The following is a 19,226-nucleotide window of genomic DNA, read 5'->3' as shown; positions in this document are numbered from 1 at the left end:
ATCGTGTAATCTCATGATATTGGGGTGCTCCAGCTGCTGCAGGATGAACACCTCCCTTTCCACCTGTTCGCGGTCCAGCCCCAGCCGGCTCCCTTTGCACTTTCGCGTCTTGATGAACTTTCCAGCGTAGAAGGTTCCGGTGCTCTTCTCTTTGCATTTCTTCACCTCCCCAAAATGGCCGCTGTAGACCCAAAAGAGAGACCAACATTAGAGCTCACAGCACCCCAAATTCAACACACAAAGCAGCCACATGTGACCTCTGTCATTTCTACGCACAAAGTCTCTATAGAAATGTCTGTCCCCAGCTACTGTGACTGTACATACAGGCAGCGCGACGTCACCTGTGCGCCACTGCGGAGAATTCAAACACAGCACCAAGGGGTGGAGTTGTGGTGCATTATGGGAAGACGTTCATTGTTTGGGTGGAGTGCTCTGACATTTTTGCCATAAAGAGTATTATATGTAATTTTTTGGCATATTACTAGACTACTCAATTACATAGTACTACTCACTGGAGAGAGAGATAAAGTAGCAGCCAATCAGCTCCTAACTGTTGCAGGCTGTGTTTGAAAAATGAAAGGTAGGAGTGGATTCTATTCTCCCTCTGGATGGTAGGTATGAAATCCCGCCTGTCGACCTTAGGCCTGTCGACATTTAGTGGTCCACCTGATGTTTGTCAACCTTCATACAGTGTTGACCTAACAAAGGTATCACCCACAGAGGACTTGTACATCCAACAGAGATAAGCACTTATGTCATTTCCTGTTGGAGTTAACTGGATTCAGAACACAAGTCAAGTGACCGCATGACTGAGCGCATAGAACACAATAGGAAGAGGATACTGAACATTTCCTGTAAACTAAGGACACAGAGCAGAAGATCTCAGATTGTGCTACCGGCAGCAGCTGCTGTACAGTCTTATTGGCAGGTCCCAGCCGTACAGATTCCCCTGTGTATGAATCAGGAAATCCAGAACACAGACGGTTAGAGCCACTTGAGGACATAGACGTTATAAACCCCTATGTGACCTGACAGGTGTGGATCTTGTTAACAGTCATTGGGTCAACACAAGGTAAATGCGGACCACAATTAGTCTATGGCAGTGGTTCTCAACTCGGTCCTCAGGGACCCCCAACAGTGTACATTTTTCCAGGTCTCCATACAGAATCACAAGTGAAGTAATTAGCTCCACCTGTGATCTTTTAAAATGTGTCAGTGAGTAATGAGTGCACCTGTGCAGCTGCTGGGTAACCAGGGAAACAGGTCAGTGAGTAATGAGTGCACCTGTGCAGCTGCTGGGTAACCAGGGAAACAGGTCAGTGAGTAATGAGTGAACCTGTGCAGCTGCTGGGTAACCAGGGAAACAGGTCAGTGAGTAATGAGTGCACCTGTGCAGCTGCTGGTTGATCTGAAAAATGTGCAATGTTGGGGTTCCTTCAGGACCGAGTTGAGAGTCACTGGTCTAACGCGTCCCTTCACGTCAAGTGGACGTTAAAGTATACAGTCCAAACAAATTTGAATATAAATCTCATGTCAACATTTGTCAATGTCGGCCTTTTGTCAATGCGACTTACTGTCTGCCTATCTAGACCCTGGCGACCTACCATCCGGATGGCAGCGTACGAATGCCAGGAGGGCCCTTATATTAGTTAGTGATTGACGCTCTGTAATGATTTCACATGAACAAAGGAGTTTCTTGTGAGACACAAAGTTTATGCCGTTTCTCCGGAGCAGGACATCCCCTCTGTAATAAGAGTCGGCAAGCCCATAATAACACTTTAATAGTCGCCATAGAGACCAGGTTCCAGCCTGACAATGATTCCTTCTTCCATTTATCCCCATAGTAGCAAGAGTTACAGACGTCTGCGTCTCCCCTTATTATGGGCAGACTTCTGTGTGAGATAATGAATTATTAATCAGTGCCTGCATCTGTCATACATCTACGTATGTACTGAACGCTACACAGACACATCAAAGACTCCAGGGGACGGAGGGATAGGAGCCAATGTCTGTCCTATGTACTAAGGGCACAGAGACTCCTTCCCCCTCTGCAACCAGCCTTACCCAGTAATAGCTACTTTCTATCACTGCGCACAGGTATCCACAAGGCTGATAGACAATGCTTGGTCGAAGGTCAATCGTCGACATTACTTGGTCGACAAGGTCAAAAGGTTAATGTGGCTATGATTATTTATGATTGATTCATACTCCACACCAAACAAAAGTGAAAAAATCATGTCAACCTTTTTCAGTGTCGACCTAGGCAGTCAACCTAATATATCACACCCCCTTGTACAAAATGTACATCGATGGCTATACTGCAACCAGCCATCGAAGTCAATAAACTATGTGATGGATGACAATTGATAGTTTTAGCTATCGATGGTCATCCCGGTATCTTGAGAGAAAAAAAAAACATTGATGGAGGGAAACCATCTGGTCATCCCCATCGATGGCAAAAGTATTCAAAATTGGCCATAAACCATCTATGATTTGAAAACTGATAAAATGGAGAGTGATAAACAGCCAGCCAATCAGCTCCTAACTGCCACATCACAGGCTGTGTTTGAAAAATGACAGGTAGGAGCTGATTGGCTGATGCATTATCACTCTTCATTTTATCACTTTTCAAGCTTAGCAAATCTGGCCCAGAGTGAGAGCCCCTTCTTACGGCCCGTGGCTTGCCAGCTCGGACTGTTCTAGTGAGCGGATGGCTCTGCCCTTCAGTGTGACCTGTCCAACCTTCTGTCTTCATCCCTCAAGTACACAATAGCTCTCCTGCCTCACTTCTGAATTAGCAGCTCAGCATATGGGTGTTGAGTTTGCATGTACTCTCCAAGTGTATATTCCGGATGCTTCCGTTTCCTCCCACAGTGCAAAAAACACGCTATAAATATAGGATGACAATTGTAATAACGTCATGGCCTCAGTCCTCACCTGCCCAACTTTTCCAGGAGCTCGTAGACGTCTTCGACATTTTCATGCTTAAACGAAGTCATATTTGGGTTAAAAACTTCGTCGTCTAGATTCATGACTTCCTCATCTCCCGAAATCCTGACGTCCCCTTCAGAAGACTGAGACAGGGGAGAGACCGTCAGCTATAGGACACACAGAACATTGAAGTAATTGCCGTTCATTGGTGTTGAAAAAATAAATTAGGACATTAATTACATTGGCAGAGAAAGACCGTAGGAAGATCAGCGAAACGCGTTACACCACAGCCCTCCTCATATTGTACATGTCAGTGATCGCAACGTTCCCGGATGGTGATTTAACTCGTGATTGATACTATACTATGCTAATCTCCTTGAACTATCAGATTGAATGGAATTTATCTCACTTGTGGCTATATCTATCAATAAACTTGTCACCAGGAAGTCAAAATGACAGAACATCAGAACAATAAGGTCATAGAATGCTATATGGTAGGTGAATAGACTGGAGAATGATCTTCTGTAAACTGGCATTTCCGAAAATCGCGAACACAATCCCCAATATTTTTTTACGTTTAAAAAAAAAACAAAAAACTCACAATAAAAACTGTTTTTTTTATTTCTATAGCGAAATAGAAGAAATTATTATAGTAAATATATAAACATACTGCAGTTACACCAATCTGCTGTAACCCATAGCAACCATTCAAATATTAGCTAGAGCAATGCAGTTTATGCCAGACAAATAGTAGATGACACCTGATTGGTTGGTATAAGTTTGCATTGGCTGCGCTTACTGTACGCCCAATATTTAAAAGGGTTTTATAATTGCACGCTAGGTAAATAAACCTTCCCAGCTTATTAAACTCGGCAAATGCAGGAATATTAAATTGGGTAGAAAATTCACATTTCACCCAATTATTATGCACATCTATTTTCTTTACGAAGGAGGAATAATTAATAATATAAATTGATTTAAAAAAAAATAATAATTATGGGCTCAGTTGTCATTTAGCATCCCAAAAATAAAGTACACTGGTGAAAATAGACCTGTGGTCAGGAGATGAAAGCAAATAAAAACTAAAAGAAAACAATATACAATGTAACCAAGGGAAATGTTGTTAGTAATCAGCATAAATATGAACCATAGCATAGTACAGTTATCAGTGCCCGATCGGACAGGTCATGGTGTGAAGATTCCTGAAATGCAAAGCACTGGCCCCACGACGCACTATTTTTTCAAGCACCTGTTTTTGAATCGCCAATACGGAAATAGAATTGTTGCTTCCCAATTAGGGCGGCCCTCATGGGTTGTCATCAGTTCAGGATTTATAATTAAATGTTAATTTGATGGCTTCTGCAATGGCAGTAGCGCACGCAGGGGGGGGTTTCTGAGTAACCAGAAACCCCCCCAGGAGTCTAAGGGTACTAGGCTGAAAGCTAAGGGTCCCCTCTTTCCAAGAGTACAAGAATTTTAAAAAATCGGCCCATGGGAACCGGAGATATCTGACTTCAAAACAGTGGTCCCCATCCAAGCCTATTTATTGCTTTTCCCAGTCAGATATTTCAAGTTCTGTCTAACTTAGAGTTTTCATGAGGGTATATTCCAAAAGCTGGTACTCTCCTCCTTTGATGGACACTAGAAGCTTGTCTCTACTGTTCCAAGAACTAGAGATATCAGCCTTCCATCAGCTGGTTACTGCTCCAGCTCCACACACCTGTATGTAGTTTTATAAACTCGTTGGCGGATTGCTCTGCCTTCTGAACTCTGATCCCCTAGTCCCCAATACCATTTGGTAGGTGGGATTCTCTAGTTTTTAATTCAATTAAAAGCTAAGAAATTTAGTTCCGGGAACTGGAGATATCTGCAATCAAGTAAGCCCACTCCACTATACACCCTCCGCTGCGTATTAAACATCCTCTACCACCCTGGAAGTTATGTATCAGGGCCCCTTCATTCAGCCCAATGCCCCCTTCTGCCACCCCATCTCCCACCATCTGTACAGTAAAGGGGTAATTAGTGTAAATTACTGATCCAGGCCCTACATGCTGAGCGGTTGATATAATACCCCCTACCACCCGCGGGACATCAAAGCTTCCGCCACCCCTACCGCTAGAGGATCGGTAGGGGCCCCAATACATTGCTATGCCCAGGGGTCTACACTGCTGTTGACGACCCTGTATGTATATATGTGTATCTATATGTATGTATATATATATATATATATATATATATATATATATATATATATCCTACTGTATGCCGGCACTCAGGGGTCTCGGGGTCAACTGGCTTGGGTGCACTTAAAATAATACAAACAGTCCTCCAATGAAAGGCACTCCAATTGCAGATAAAAACTTTTTAGTAAATGGATGTCACCGAATACATTGTATTTTCGGGGTCAGCGCCCCTTCCTCAAGGTACAATCCAAAACTGGAAACAGCAGAGTAACAACCGTCACCTCCCCACCACCCCCAATAAATACCTGTAACTCCATGTGTCCACACCTGCTGCCCGGCGCCCGCGCCGTCTTCACCGGAAGTAGCTGCCTGAGCTTCCGGGTATCGCGGGGAAGGGTCATCTATGCGCACTCACTATGCGTTCCAAATGCGCTCCACGCATACTTCCGCCTCCCCGCTTGTCAGGGAATCCTGCACTCAGGGTATCGCGGGGAAGGATCATCTGTGCGCACTGCCTGTGCGTTCCAGATGCGCTCCACGCATAGTTCCACCTCCCCGCTTATCAGGAAGTCCTGTACTTAGGTCTGGTCCACGGGACACCGGCACGCAGCTGTAGAGGAGAAACAAGATTTATATACACAGTGCAAAAAAGTACAAAAACAAAAAGATATATACAGAGAATATGAAAAATACATACAACAATTGTTGTATGTATTTTTCATATTCTCTGTATATATCTTTTTGTTTTTGTACTTTTTTGCACTGTGTATATAAATCTTGTTTCTCCTCTACAGCTGCGTGCCGGTGTCCCGTGGACCAGACCTAAGTACAGGACTTCCTGATAAGCGGGGAGGTGGAACTATGCGTGGAGCGCATCTGGAACGCACAGGCAGTGCGCACAGATGATCCTTCCCCGCGATACCCTGAGTGCAGGATTCCCTGACAAGCGGGGAGGCGGAAGTATGCGTGGAGCGCATTTGGAACGCATAGTGAGTGCGCATAGATGACCCTTCCCCGCGATACCCGGAAGCTCAGGCAGCTACTTCCGGTGAAGACGGCGCGGGCGCCGGGCAGCAGGTGTGGACACATGGAGTTACAGGTATTTATTGGGGGTGGTGGGGAGGTGACGGTTGTTACTCTGCTGTTTCCAGTTTTGGATTGTACCTTGAGGAAGGGGCGCTGACCACGAAAATACAATGTATTCGGTGACATCCATTTACTAAAAAGTTTTTATCTGCAATTGGAGTGCCTTTCATTGGAGGACTGACTATATATATATATATTTTTTTTTTTTATTATTATTATTATTTATATACATTTGGTATATCTATAATACTTTAACTGACCCGACATATACTGGGTCACCTAAGTGTCCATCTCCGTGCTTTGCTCCACCCCTTTGGAAACCCCCTTCTGAAAATCCTGCGTTTGCCCCTGACTTTGAGCTGTGTTTTGGGTTTTTCCGTTCAGTTTGAGTTGTGATAAGAGTTTGTGGGCTAAAAACTCCACCCACCCCAATCTGCTCCTACATCCAATCTCTGTCTTCATTGCTCCTTTTCTCAATATCTAGGCATATTTACCTACCCTCCATTCTGCAGGAGACTACCTGACATAGCAGCAATCTCCCTCTCTCCTTCATTAATCTAGCAATCTCCCTCATGTCACCTAGCCCACATTACACTGTTACATCATATTTACCTACCCTCCATTCTGCAGGAGACTACCTGACATAGCAGCAAACTCCCTCTCTCCCTCATTAATCTAGCAATCTCCCTCATGTCACCTAGCCCACATTACACTGTTACTTCATAGTTGCCTCCCCTCCTGCATTCTGCAGGAGACTCCCTGACATAGCAGCAATCTCCCTCATTAGTCAAGCAATCTCCCTCATGTCACATTTTTGGGGGAAAAAAGGAATGAGAGACAAATACATTTACATTGAATCATCAGCGCCATTTCCCAGCACTTTACCGAGTATAGTAACTCTTACTAACTGCTTTGGGGCTCCTCTACATTTTGATATATGTCATTTTAAAAGATTCCCCTCAGATGTAGCAGTACACACCCACACTTCTAGGTGCCACGATCTCTTTTCACAATCTCTCCATATATGGAACTAGGCACGCCCTTTGGGTGGAGCATGACACTCCCCCTCAATGGGGCGCTGTGCAAAATTCTATTACCAACTATAATCTCCCTGCAACTAGTTTTCAAAAGTAGGTAAGTGTGTACCTAGGGTGACCAATCCCGGAATCGGGATCAGTGGGATCCCGGGATTCGGCCCCAAAATTGATTTCAATCCTGGGATTGGAGTTTCCAATCCCAGGATTTCGGGATTAATGCTGGGCAGCATCCCGGTCAAATGCTGCCCAGTTTCACCAGTCCCCGGCTGGTGGTCAGTGGTCACACGGCGCAGGCCGCACAACCGCTTTGCCCGTTCCTGGCTGCACCCACACAAGGAAATATTTGGGGCTGGGGTGTTTTTTATTAAGGAAGCCAATCCTCGAATTGATCTTTTTTTTATCTCGAATCCCGGGATTGAAAAAAATGGCACAGGGTTGGCTTCCCTATCCATATGCATCAATTGCGCATAACTCCCAACTTTTTGTCCCCCAGGATCGGGACAGGCGCACCGTGAAAGGGGCGTTGTCTTGCAGGATGACACGTCCTGAGGCCATGCCCCATTTTCTCTTGAGGCTGGGGGGGGGGGCTCCCAACTACCACCACCAAGGGACAATGGTAGTTGATGCGGAATGTCCCCAAATACTGTTCCTGCGGTAGGCGGTAGGCAGTTGGGAGGTATGATTGTGTGAGAGAATTGTAGTCCATCAATGACCTTCAAGAACAGGTCATTTTTAGCTAACATATTCCTTAATAAAAGCCAGCTTTTGTTGTTTCCTGGAGGGAGGACATGCGATGAAATAGAAAGCAGAGGTCTCTCACCAGGTCTCCGAACAGTCCTCACCATAGTTTTTTTGTTATGGGGAGGGTTAAATACCCTTTTAAAGCGTCGCTTTCAAATATTGCGTGCATGGTTTTCACTGGAGCAGTCGTGCTGGAGAGGGATCTTGCAATCCCTCTCCCGTGCGTTGGAGTAGATCCTTGTGACCCTCACTCTATCTTCGGGCAGTGCACACGAGCATTGCCCTGGCCGGCTGCTAGAAATACACCCCTATACCTCCTAAGACGTTATAAAGAATGCCCTCTTTTTCCTAACTTTCTCCTATATTTGCTTGGGTGAAAATGTGCCCCCCTGCGTCAGCACAGAATCCCGTGCCGACGGGTGTATGCACTTTCCTTTCTCATCAGGTCCTTATTTAGTGGGGATGAGGAAGGAAGGGAGAGGAAGGACCATGGTGGCTCACTGTGACCACACACAATGCCTCTCAGAGGAACGTCTTTAACCCTTTGAGCGCCAAGTGAATTTGTCAAAATAGGGGTGAAAATTGGCAAGCAAACATTTGTATTCCTCATAATGACCTGTAATGTCACCTTATATAGGAAATATTATCTTTTTTTACATACAAATGGAATTAGTTGTCTGGATTCATTGCTTGAGAACAACCTACAAGAATTTTGCATATTACAGGGAAAAATCAATTTCTGGTTAATATTACACTTAGAGCATCGGCGCAGCTATGTCAGTGATGCAGACAGCGGAGAGAAGCGTGTATTGATCCGTGTGCACACAGGCCAGGTATGTGGCTGAGCAAAGCAAGAGGTATGCAGAGAATCACACGTGTAAGATCAGAAATGACACCCATTATACCGTTCTATTCTCTAATTGATGTGAACACTAAGTACCGGTATCTCCTCTGTAATTGTGACTAGTTATCATTTCCAGGGCTTGTTCAGCACAGCAATATGGAGATTAAAGACACCGTCTCTCATTTTGGTGACTTTTTTTCTGTGCTCCTCACCAAAGTTTGTATATCATCCGGAATGACAATTTACTTTTAATGATGCATTGTACCCAGAAAGTTGTGTGAAGGGAAATATTAAAACCCAATATATAACATCTGGAGAAGTACAAAGGGATTAAAAACAAGACACTGCATAACAATGCCCCAGGCCAGGTAAAATACAAATCAAAGTTGCCGGATGGTATACAACTCATTAAACAAATACTGTACGTACACAATACTGCATAACTATGTGGGGAAATATTGGCAGGAACCAAATTTGGCCATTATTAGAGTCTGTCACCCAGTGCAGGCAATAATGCACGTGTAGCTGCCAATTATGCACCGGGCAGGCAGCCATTTTGTGTCCATCACCAATAACCAACCTGTCAATGCACTAGGAACTAGTCACATCGTGGATGCATGAGAATGCACAGTACCTCATGCCTCAGTAATGCCAATAATTCCTAGTGAAGCAAAAGGTCACATGTTTAGGATTATTGCTTAAGTTCACAAGATGGCCGCCTCCATGGTTACCTGTTTTTCTGTCAGGATAACATTCTAGACTGGAACTTTCCATGGTATACTACTGAAATCCAAAATAAGTTTGGTTTTTAGAATCTGTACTAGGCGGCTGACTAAAGATACATAGGGGACTTCATTTATTACATCAGTACATATTTGCATCATAATTAATTAAATATTCAAGTCGTCATTAAGGGCCCTATTTATCAATAATTGGATATGCTGTGCGATCTGGGTGCAATAATAGAGCTCAAAATCACAGTGCAATATGTGTTTATCCTGGGGTGTGTTAATGAAAGCACAAGCGGTCAGGGGTTCCGACTCGATGACTACAGGCCGCACAGTATCTGGATGATAGGTGGTCACCAGAAGGTCAAAATGCACTATGTCGTCATTGACAAAAGGTCAACACAATAAACAAAAAGTGGGCGTGGCAATGTTCGACACGTGAAAAGGTCGACATGCACTTTTCGTGATTTTTTTAAAGCTCATTTTTATGCTTTACGACTATGATTGGGACAGCAAATTATTACGAGCTACACTAATTGGGGGGGAGGTTGTGTCGGCAAGTTATGACGTTGACACAAAAAACTTAAAAGACTTGGTTTGATTGCATTAACGATTCCCATATCGACCTTTGTCAACGCTGGGCCTGTCAACCTTATGGTGTCGACCTATTGACTGTTGACATAGACTATGTCAACATGTTGATCTACACCTGGGTCGCTTATTCTTTTTGAAGCACAACATCGGTTAAGATCGATTTAAAAGCAACCTTTTAGTAAATACACCCCTAAAAGGGGTATCCTGTCACTAAGCTGCACCCAACTCTCTACACAGCAGTGAGGTGAAGGCCTCTCTTCCCATAGTGCCTCAGTGACACAATCCCCAGATGCCCCCAACCCAGGAACTATTTCTGTGAGGACATTTTAGGTAGCGGATCTCGTTGTGATTATTCATAGCAAGCACCCAGAAGCTGTGATTAGAGCGGATTTCATGTAGCACCCATAGGGAAATCATGCTCCCGTTCGGTTTTTGCAAAGCAGAATCATGGAGAGCCAGTGATTGGTCAGCGGTACCCAGCCTGTGATTGGTCAGCGGTTCCCAGCCACCATAAGTGTGCACACCGTGCACCCTAAGGAACAGTCTCACCTTTGGCCCTCCCGAGAGCCCCCTTTCCCCCATACTGGCCAGCGCAGAGACCCCTTCAATGGCTGAAAATACAAAACATGGTTAGTTATCCTGGTCCGGCGTAGTATTCACAGCATAAAACTTACCTGGAAGAAAGCACAGACAGGAGAGGGGTTGTTATAGAATCAGGGGTACTTGTGTATTATAGCGGCGCCCCCGATGTTGGTCGTACGATGTTTTTATCGCATTGCATGCCATACAACCGATGGCATGCGATGCAACACGATTTTACACCAGTACTCGATTAAAAATTGTACAAGCACCCTAATGAGTGATTTTAGGCACCCCCACTATAAACGTGAACCCGAAGCGTGGCGAGCGCAGCGAGCCCGTGAGGGGCGGCGGTACGCGTCCTACGACCTTTTCATACCCCCACTATCCACGTCGGCGTGGAGTTGATTTTATATAGTGTGGGGAGCGCAGCGAGCCACCAAGCCCGAAGCGTGGCGAGCGCAGCGAGCCCCACAAGGGGACGTGTATACCTGTGAAGTTATGCGCGTCCGCTCGCCACGCTTCAGGCTCGGTGGCTCGCCACACTATATAAAATCAACTCCACACCGACGTGGATAGTGGGGGTATGAAAAGGTCGTAGGACGCGTACCGCCGCCCCTCGTGGGCTCGCTGCGCTCGCCACACTTCGGGTTCACGTTTATAGTGGGGGGTGGCGTGGGGGTGCATTTAACATTGTAAGCACCGATTAGGGTGCTTATACAATTTATAATCGCATCCCATCGCATTGTACAACATCACGCGATATCGCATCGCATACAATCGTATGCCTTATGGTATACGATGCGATGGGCGCCGCTATAATACACAAGTACCGAATGAGGTTACTATACCATGCCTAGGTCTTGACTTTACAGCATGCGCTGTTGGTTTAGTGGTCAGCATTGCTGCCTCACAGTACTCTGTAGAGTTTATGGGGTACATTGTATTATGGCCGCACTTACGTTTCCTGCTTCACCGACTCCCCTTCACTGATGATCACTGTCAAGGCCCCCATACACTAACTCAATTTGGGGGATTTTACCCGTTCTAGGCCAGGAAATCAGCCCAAATCGGGTCAGTGTGATGTCCCCACAGGTCCGATGCGAGGTCCCGTGTGCATCGGACCCAAATCGGAGGTCAGCATGCAGGTCTCACGTCCGACCGCCAACCTCCCTTCCGGCGGCGGACCGGGTGGGGAAATAGGGATCTGATGTGATCCATCAAAAGTTAAAGGACAACTTGTGCTGGATCGCATTTGACCCTGCCGCCCGGGAAGGTCCTGGGTGGCTCACGGGGAATCGGCTGGGTGTACACTGCTGCGAGAAATCACAGTAGTGTATGGCCAGCTTCAGAGCCATGACTGTCAATCAATGTTCAGTTGATCCTGGTGGCATCACTGAACGATATGGTGTGTATCCTCAATTCACCCAGCTGTGACCTTCTAGTGTGTATGTGGCTTACCTACCCCACAGTCTGTAAAAATTACAGTTAGGAGCTGATTAGTTGATACTGTATCTCTCTCCTCTTTAGCTCACGCCAAGGTTTGACGTCCCCCTGCCCTCAGAGCAGTAAGCACATCCTCAGGCTGGTGCACTGCTAAGAAGAAGGACCATAGAACACTACTTATCCCTTCCATAGCCACTGTGTATGTGTGTATGGTAATTACTCTGTAACCGAGGATACGGAACTTAACCACTGTTTTCACTCAACCAAGTCATCGGCCAACAATTATATGACCTAACTGGTTGGTTGTTTGCCGGCAGGGTATCCCTAGTAAATCTCACGCAATGTCATATTCACTATGCAGTGAACGCAACACCCCGTAGTGATACACAGACACATGGGCAGGAATCGTCTGTAGTGTAGACAGATTTACTAACCCGCCTAAAGTTCAGGTTCTACCGGTATTTCTAGTTTGCTGACCCCTTACTGTAATAGCATGTAGGGATCGTATAACTGAGGTGTAACAATTAAAAGAGAAAGTAATGGTACAGTAACATAATAATGCCGACACAATAACATAATATGCCGGAACAGAAACATAATGCAGGCACAGTGACGTAATAATGCCGGAACAGTAAGAGAATAATGCCGGAACAGTAAGAGAATAATACCGGTACAGTAACATAATGCCAGCACAGTAACATAATAATGCCGGTACAGTAATACAATGTCGGAACAGTGACGTAATAATGCCGGAACAGTAAGAGAATAATACCGGTACAGTAACATAATGCCAGCACAGTAACATAATAATGCCGGTACAGTAATACAATGTCGGAACAGTGACATAATAATGCCGGAACAGTGACATAATAATGCCGGAACAGTAAAAGAATAATGCCGGAACAGTGACATAATAATACTGGAACAGTAACAGAATGCCGGAACAATTACATTAAACAATAAAAACAAAAAGAAATAAACTGGAAGACAACAAACAAATAAAACTCAAGTGTCTCAATTAGGAACTTCTATCAAACGCAACAGGGATTTCTGTAGGATTCTTGATTATACATTAAAACATAGATTTAGCAGCTCTAGGAAAAGTCGGTTAGACCTCATGGTACATATCCTGAGGGGGAGATGGCTCAAACATTCTTAAGGGGGACAGGTGAAGAAGTTACTATAGTATATGTGTTCCTGTAGAACTCGGAGTGAAGGGACATGTGCAAGCAGACAAGTTCATTCAAGTTACAGCGTAGAAACGAGACGTTTGGCCCCTGGGGCACCTGCGTACTTACTCTTTCAGCAGCTCTGTAATATTCAATACATGACCCGGCAACTCCGTGCTGTCCTGTACCGTGTACCCAAGCGACTGGCCGATGGCGATGTTTGGCGTTAGAGTAAGCCGGGAGATCTGTACAGGTCCTGAGAGTATAACGGAAACAAACGGAATGCTGACAAATAGTTTAGATGAACTCTTGCTGTACTCTCCCAGAAGCGGAATTAGTGCATTCTAATCATACTATAATAACAGACGTCTTCCTTATGACCGTGTGACCATGACCGGGCGGAGGGAGGAGAATATAGAGGTGTAGTTAAGGCAGAGCTGGGTTCCTGCCAATGTTCGGATGAGGTGTATTAGGTGCCTCACGTGGACACCAAAATACATCTCACATTTCTGAGGAGTCTGCAAACACCTAATGGAAGTCATTTACTAATCTGTACTTATTACATGATGTCAGAGTGTGAGCAGGACTGTGAGTGTATGTACAGGGTGCGGGCAGGACTGTGGGTGCATGTACAGGGTGCGGGCAGGACTGGGGGTGCATGTACAGGGTGCGGGCAGGACTGGGGGTGCATGTACAGGGTGAGGGCAGGACCAGGGGTGCATGTACAGGGTGCGGGCAGGACCGTGGGTGCATGTACAGGGTGCGGGCAAGACTGGGGGTGCATGTACAGGGTGCAGGCAGGACTGGGGGTGCATGTACAGGGTGCAGGCAGAACTGTGGGTGCATGTACAGGGTGCGGGCAGGACTGGGGGTGCATGTACAGGGTGCGGGCAGGACTGGGGGTGCATGTACAGGGTGCAGGCAGGACTGGGGGTGCATGTACAGGGTGCAGGCAGGACTGGGGGTGCATGTACAGGGTGCAGGCAGGACTGGGGGTGCATGTACAGGGTGCAGGCAGGACTGGGGGTGCATGTACAGGGTGCAGGCAGGACTGGGGGTGCATGTACAGGGTGCAGGCAGGACTGGGGGTGCATGTACAGGGTGCAGGCAGGACTGTGGGTACATGTACAGGGTGCGGGCAGGACTGTGGGTGCATGTACAGGGTGCAGGCAGGACTGGGGGTGCATGTACAGGGTGCGGGCAGGACTGGGGGTGCATGTACAGGGTGCAAACAGGACTGTGGGTACATGTACAGGGTGCGGGCAGGACTGTGGGTGCATGTACAGGGTGCGGGCAGGACTGGGGGTGCATGTACAGGGTGCAGGCAGGACTGGGGGTGCATGTACAGGGTGCAGGCAGGACTGGGGGTGCATGTACAGGGTGCAGGCAGGACTGGGGGTGCATGTACAGGGTGCAAACAGGACTGTGGGTAGCATATGGGCAGGACTGGGGGTGCATGTACAGGGTGCAGGCAGGACTGTGGGTACATGTACAGGGTGCAGGCAGGACTGGGGGTGCATGTACAGGGTGCAGGCAGGACTGTGGGTACATGTACAGGGTGCGGGCAGGACTGTGGGTGCATGTACAGGGTGCAGGCAGGACTGGGGGTGCATGTACAGGGTGCGGGCAGGACTGGGGGTGCATGTACAGGGTGCAAACAGGACTGTGGGTAGCATATGGGCAGGACTGGGGGTGCATGTACAGGGTGCAGGCAGGACTGTGGGTACATGTACAGGGTGCGGGCAGGACTGTGGGTGCATGTACAGGGTGCAGGCAGGACTGTGGGTACATGTACAGGGTGCGGGCAGGACTGTGGGTGCATGTACAGGGTGCAGGCAGGACTGGGGGTGCATGTACAGGGTGCAAACAGGACTGTGGGTAGCATATGGGCAGGACTGTGGGTGCATGTACAGGGTGCAGGCAGGACTGTGGGTACATGTACAGGGTGCGGGCAGGACTGTGGGTGCATGTACAGGGTGCAGGCAGGACTGTGGGTACATGTACAGGGTGCAGGCAGGACTGGGGGTGCATGTACAGGGTGCGGGCAGGACTGGGGGTGCATGTACAGGGTGCAGGCAGGACTGGGGGTGCATGTACAGGGTGCAGGCAGGACTGGGGGTACATGCACAGTGTCCGGGCAGGACTGGGGGTGCATGTACAGGGTGCAGACAGGACTGGGGGTGCATGTACAGGGTGCAGGCAGGACTGGGGGTGCATGTACAGGGTGCAGGCAGGACTGTGGGTACATGTACAGGGTGCGGGCAGGACTGTGGGTGCATGTATAGGGTGCAGGCAGGACTGGGGGTGCATGTACAGGGTGCAGGCAGGACTGGGGGTGCATGTACATGGTGCGGGCAGAACTGAGGGTACATGTACAGGGTGCGGGCAGAACTGGGGGTACATGTACAGGGTGCAAACAGGACTGTGGGTAGCATATGGGCAGGACTGGGGGTACGTGCACAGCGTCCGAGCAGGACTGGGGGTATGTTCATAGTGTCCGAGCAGGACGGGGGTACATGTACAGTGTCCAGGTAAGACTGGGGGTACGAGCACAGTGTCCGGGCAGGACTGGGGGTACGTGCACAGTGTACAGGCAGGACTGGGGGTACGTGCACAGTGTCTGGGCAGGACTGGGGGTACGAGCACAGTGTCCGGGCAGGACTGGGGGTACGAGCACAGTGTCCGGGCAGGACTGGGGGTACGAGCACAGTGTCCGGGCAGGACTGGGGGTACGTGCACAGCGTCCGAGCAGGACTGGGGGTATGTTCATAGTGTCCGAGCAGGACGGGGGTACATGTACAGTGTCCAGGTAAGACTGGGGGTACGAGCACAGTGTCCGGGCAGGACTGGGGGTACGTGCACAGTGTACAGGCAGGACTGGGGGTACGTGCACAGTGTCCGGGCAGGACTGGGGGTACGTGCACAGTGTACGGGCAGGACTGGGGGTACGTGCACAGTGTATGGGCAGGACTGGGATAAATATACAGTAAGCTGGTCCACATGGCAGCCGTGGAAACAATGTGTTACTGTACCTCACGCCAGGTCTCTTCAGCACAGCAGATGTCACCTATTCAGGGAAAGCCAGCGGAAAATCTGCATCACATTCACAGCGGGGCGTCCTGTGTGACAGGAGAGAGCGGGTATGAGCAATGGCTGCATTACATGTAACATTTGTACAAATAATCCTCAATATTCAGCAAAAGCCTAAGAAATATCACTATCTGGGCACAAGGATGCCCCCTCTGCCCCTCAGCATCTGGCCTCACGTACAGAGCTATGCCGCTCCCTCAGCTGGATCCCTCCCAAACCTCTCACCTCAGAGAGGGAGGCACAAGGTAAAAATACATAGTGCCTAGTGACAGAGGGCAGAGGTCTAGTGCCAGCCGGGACGTGAGCCAAGGACGCTCCTCACAGACAGATACTGTAACAGATACTGTAACATTATATGCTAATACACAGGCACCAGGACGCGTGGCTCCCCTCTCCTCACATTACACAGGCACCAGGACGCGGGGCTCCCCTCTCCTCACATTACACAGACACCAGGACGCGGGGCTCCCCTCTCCTCACATTACACAGGGATCAGGACGCGGGGCTCCCCTCTCCTCACATTACACAGGCAACAGGACGCGGGGCTCCCCTCTCCTCACATTACACAGGCAACAGGACGCGGGGCTCCCCTCTCCTCACATTACACAGGCACCAGGACGCGGGGCTCCCCTCTCCTCACATTACACAGGCATCAGGACGCGGGGCTCCCCTCTCCTCACATTACACAGGCATCAGGACGCGGGTGTCCCCTCTCCTCCTATTACACAGGCACCAGGACTCGGGGCTCCCCTCTCCTCACATTACACAGGGATCAGGACGCGGGGCTCCCCTCTCCTCACATTACACAGGGATCAGGACGCGTGGCTCCCCTCTCCTCACATTACACAGGCACCAGGACGCGGGGCTCCCCTCTCCTCACATTACACAGGCACCAGGACGCGGGGCTCCCCTCTCCTCACATTACACAGGCACCAGGACGCGGGGCTCCCCTCTCCTCACATTACACAGGCACCAGGACGCGGGGCTCCCCTCTCCTCACATTACACAGGCATCAGGAAGCGGGGCTCCCCTCTCCTCACATTACACAGGCATCAGGACGCGGGGCTCCCCTCTCCTCACATTACACAGGCATCAGGACTCGGGGCTCCCCTCTCCTCACATTACACAGGGATCAGGACGCGGGGCTCCCCTCTCCTCACATTACACAGGGATCAGGACACGGGGCTCCCCTCTCCTCACATTACACAGGCACCAGGACGCGGGGCTCCCCTCTCCTCACATTACACAGGCACCAGGACGCGGGGCTCCCCTCTCCTCACATTACACAGGCACCAGGACGCGGGGCTCCCCTCTCCTTATAGCGCGCTCCCTATTTCCTAATATACAGACCTCTCTGCACATTTTAGTACTCAGACCTTGTCATACACAAATCCCTGCCTCCTCCATAATACAGTCATCTGTCCTAATACACAGACATATAATAAAATAACTTAGAACCAGCTGCATGCACTAGATACATTAATAAGTGTAATGATCACACATCTCCCAGGTGCTCAGCCACGTGACGGACGTTATCTATGACACAGGATAGCCAATTATAATGTAACAGTCCAGCAATGAGGTGGCAGCAGCACACGAGCAGTCACATGACGCTGTGACATGTGCACCAATGCTAAACTGCTTACACCCAATTATACTGACAGGTCCAATAATGGAATAGGAATTAGGAAAACAAGGGGTCTATTTACTAAGCCATGGAGAGTGATAAAGCAGAGACATTAATTGGATCACTCTCCAAGGCATAGTATCTGATTGGTTGGTACTTTTATCTAATCCACTTTATCTCTCTCCAAGGTTTGGTTTATAGACCATTACTTGCCTACTTTCAGGGGCGGATCCAGGATAAAATGACAGGGGGGGCACCATGATAAAAGAGGGTTTAGGTGAGTGAGGGCCAGTGTTAGTGGTGCCAGTGTACATGCTAAGAGAGCGGCAGAGAGAGGGTGGCAATGGGATTAAAAATAGGCCCACCATGGCAACAAAAGTGAAGGATGTAGTTGTGCGCGCGCCGAAGGCGAGCTCTGGAAAAGGGGGTCTGGCCACTCAACAGGGGGCATGTCCTTGAGTGGAGTGTACAACACCATATACAACTTCTACACATTATGCTACAAAATACTAGACCCCATTATACTTGCCCCTTACACATGATGCCAAATGGAATGAGCCAAAATTCAAACAATGCCACATGGATTGTGTCAAAATTCACACAATGCCACACAGATTGAGCCAAAATGTACATAATAACACACAGATTGAGCCAAAATTCACAAAATGCCAAATGGATTGAGCCAAAATTCACATAATGCCAAATGGATTGAGCCAAAATTCACAAAATGCCAAATGGATTGAGCCAAAATTCACATAATGCCAAATGGATTGAGCCAAAATTCACATAATGCCACACGGATTGAGCCAAATTCATAAGATGCCATATGGATTGAGCCAAAATTCACATAATGCCACATGGATTGAGCCAAAATTCACATAATGCCACATGTATTGAGCCAAAATTCACATAATGCCACACGGATTGAGACAAAATTCACATAATGCCACACGGATTGAGCCAGAATTCACATAATGCCACACAGATTAAGACAAAATTCACAATACGCTTCATAAACAGGGACATTGTCCACCAAAGGCGCGCATTAAACATTGACACCATAATGTCCATTGCACGTTAAGTTACACGGCATGATGTCCATTATGTATTATGCCAAACACCATAATGCCTTAAAAATTATGCTACATACAGTAAGTGCTGCTTATCTACA

The 19,226-nt window shown here is 48.0% G+C and overlaps 1 protein-coding gene across 6 annotated transcripts in view; it reads right to left on the bottom strand.

Annotated features, from left to right (window-relative positions):
* The window catches only part of LOC146050148 (death-associated protein kinase 2-like), an 85,350-nt gene that overhangs the window by 25,491 nt on the left and 40,633 nt on the right, over positions 1-19,226 (bottom strand). For 2 of the 6 annotated variants that reach the window (XM_083167000.1, XM_083167001.1), the window contains exons 2-6: positions 16,371-16,457; positions 13,468-13,594; positions 10,694-10,755; positions 2,938-3,098; positions 1-181 (exon numbers count right to left, since the gene is read on the bottom strand). The exon at positions 1-181 is cut by the window's left edge and continues 41 nt beyond it. In XM_083167000.1, coding sequence (XP_083023126.1) covers positions 1-181; positions 2,938-3,098; positions 10,694-10,726 — 375 coding nt within the window. In that variant the 5' untranslated portion in view covers positions 10,727-10,755; positions 13,468-13,594; positions 16,371-16,457. Of the gene's footprint in view, positions 182-2,937; positions 3,099-9,553; positions 9,603-10,693; positions 10,756-13,467; positions 13,595-16,370; positions 16,458-19,226 lie in introns of those variants that run through there. The other 4 variants (XM_083167002.1, XM_083167003.1, XM_083167004.1 and 1 more) reach the window with 3 other exon arrangements.

Source organism: Crinia signifera, chromosome 12 (assembly GCF_055691185.1).
Source record: "Crinia signifera chromosome 12, ASM5569118v1, whole genome shotgun sequence".
Classification (NCBI taxonomy): domain Eukaryota; kingdom Metazoa; phylum Chordata; class Amphibia; order Anura; family Myobatrachidae; genus Crinia; species Crinia signifera.
The sequence above is the reverse complement of the archived record's forward strand: the minus strand, read 5'-3'. Positions and strand labels throughout refer to the sequence as shown.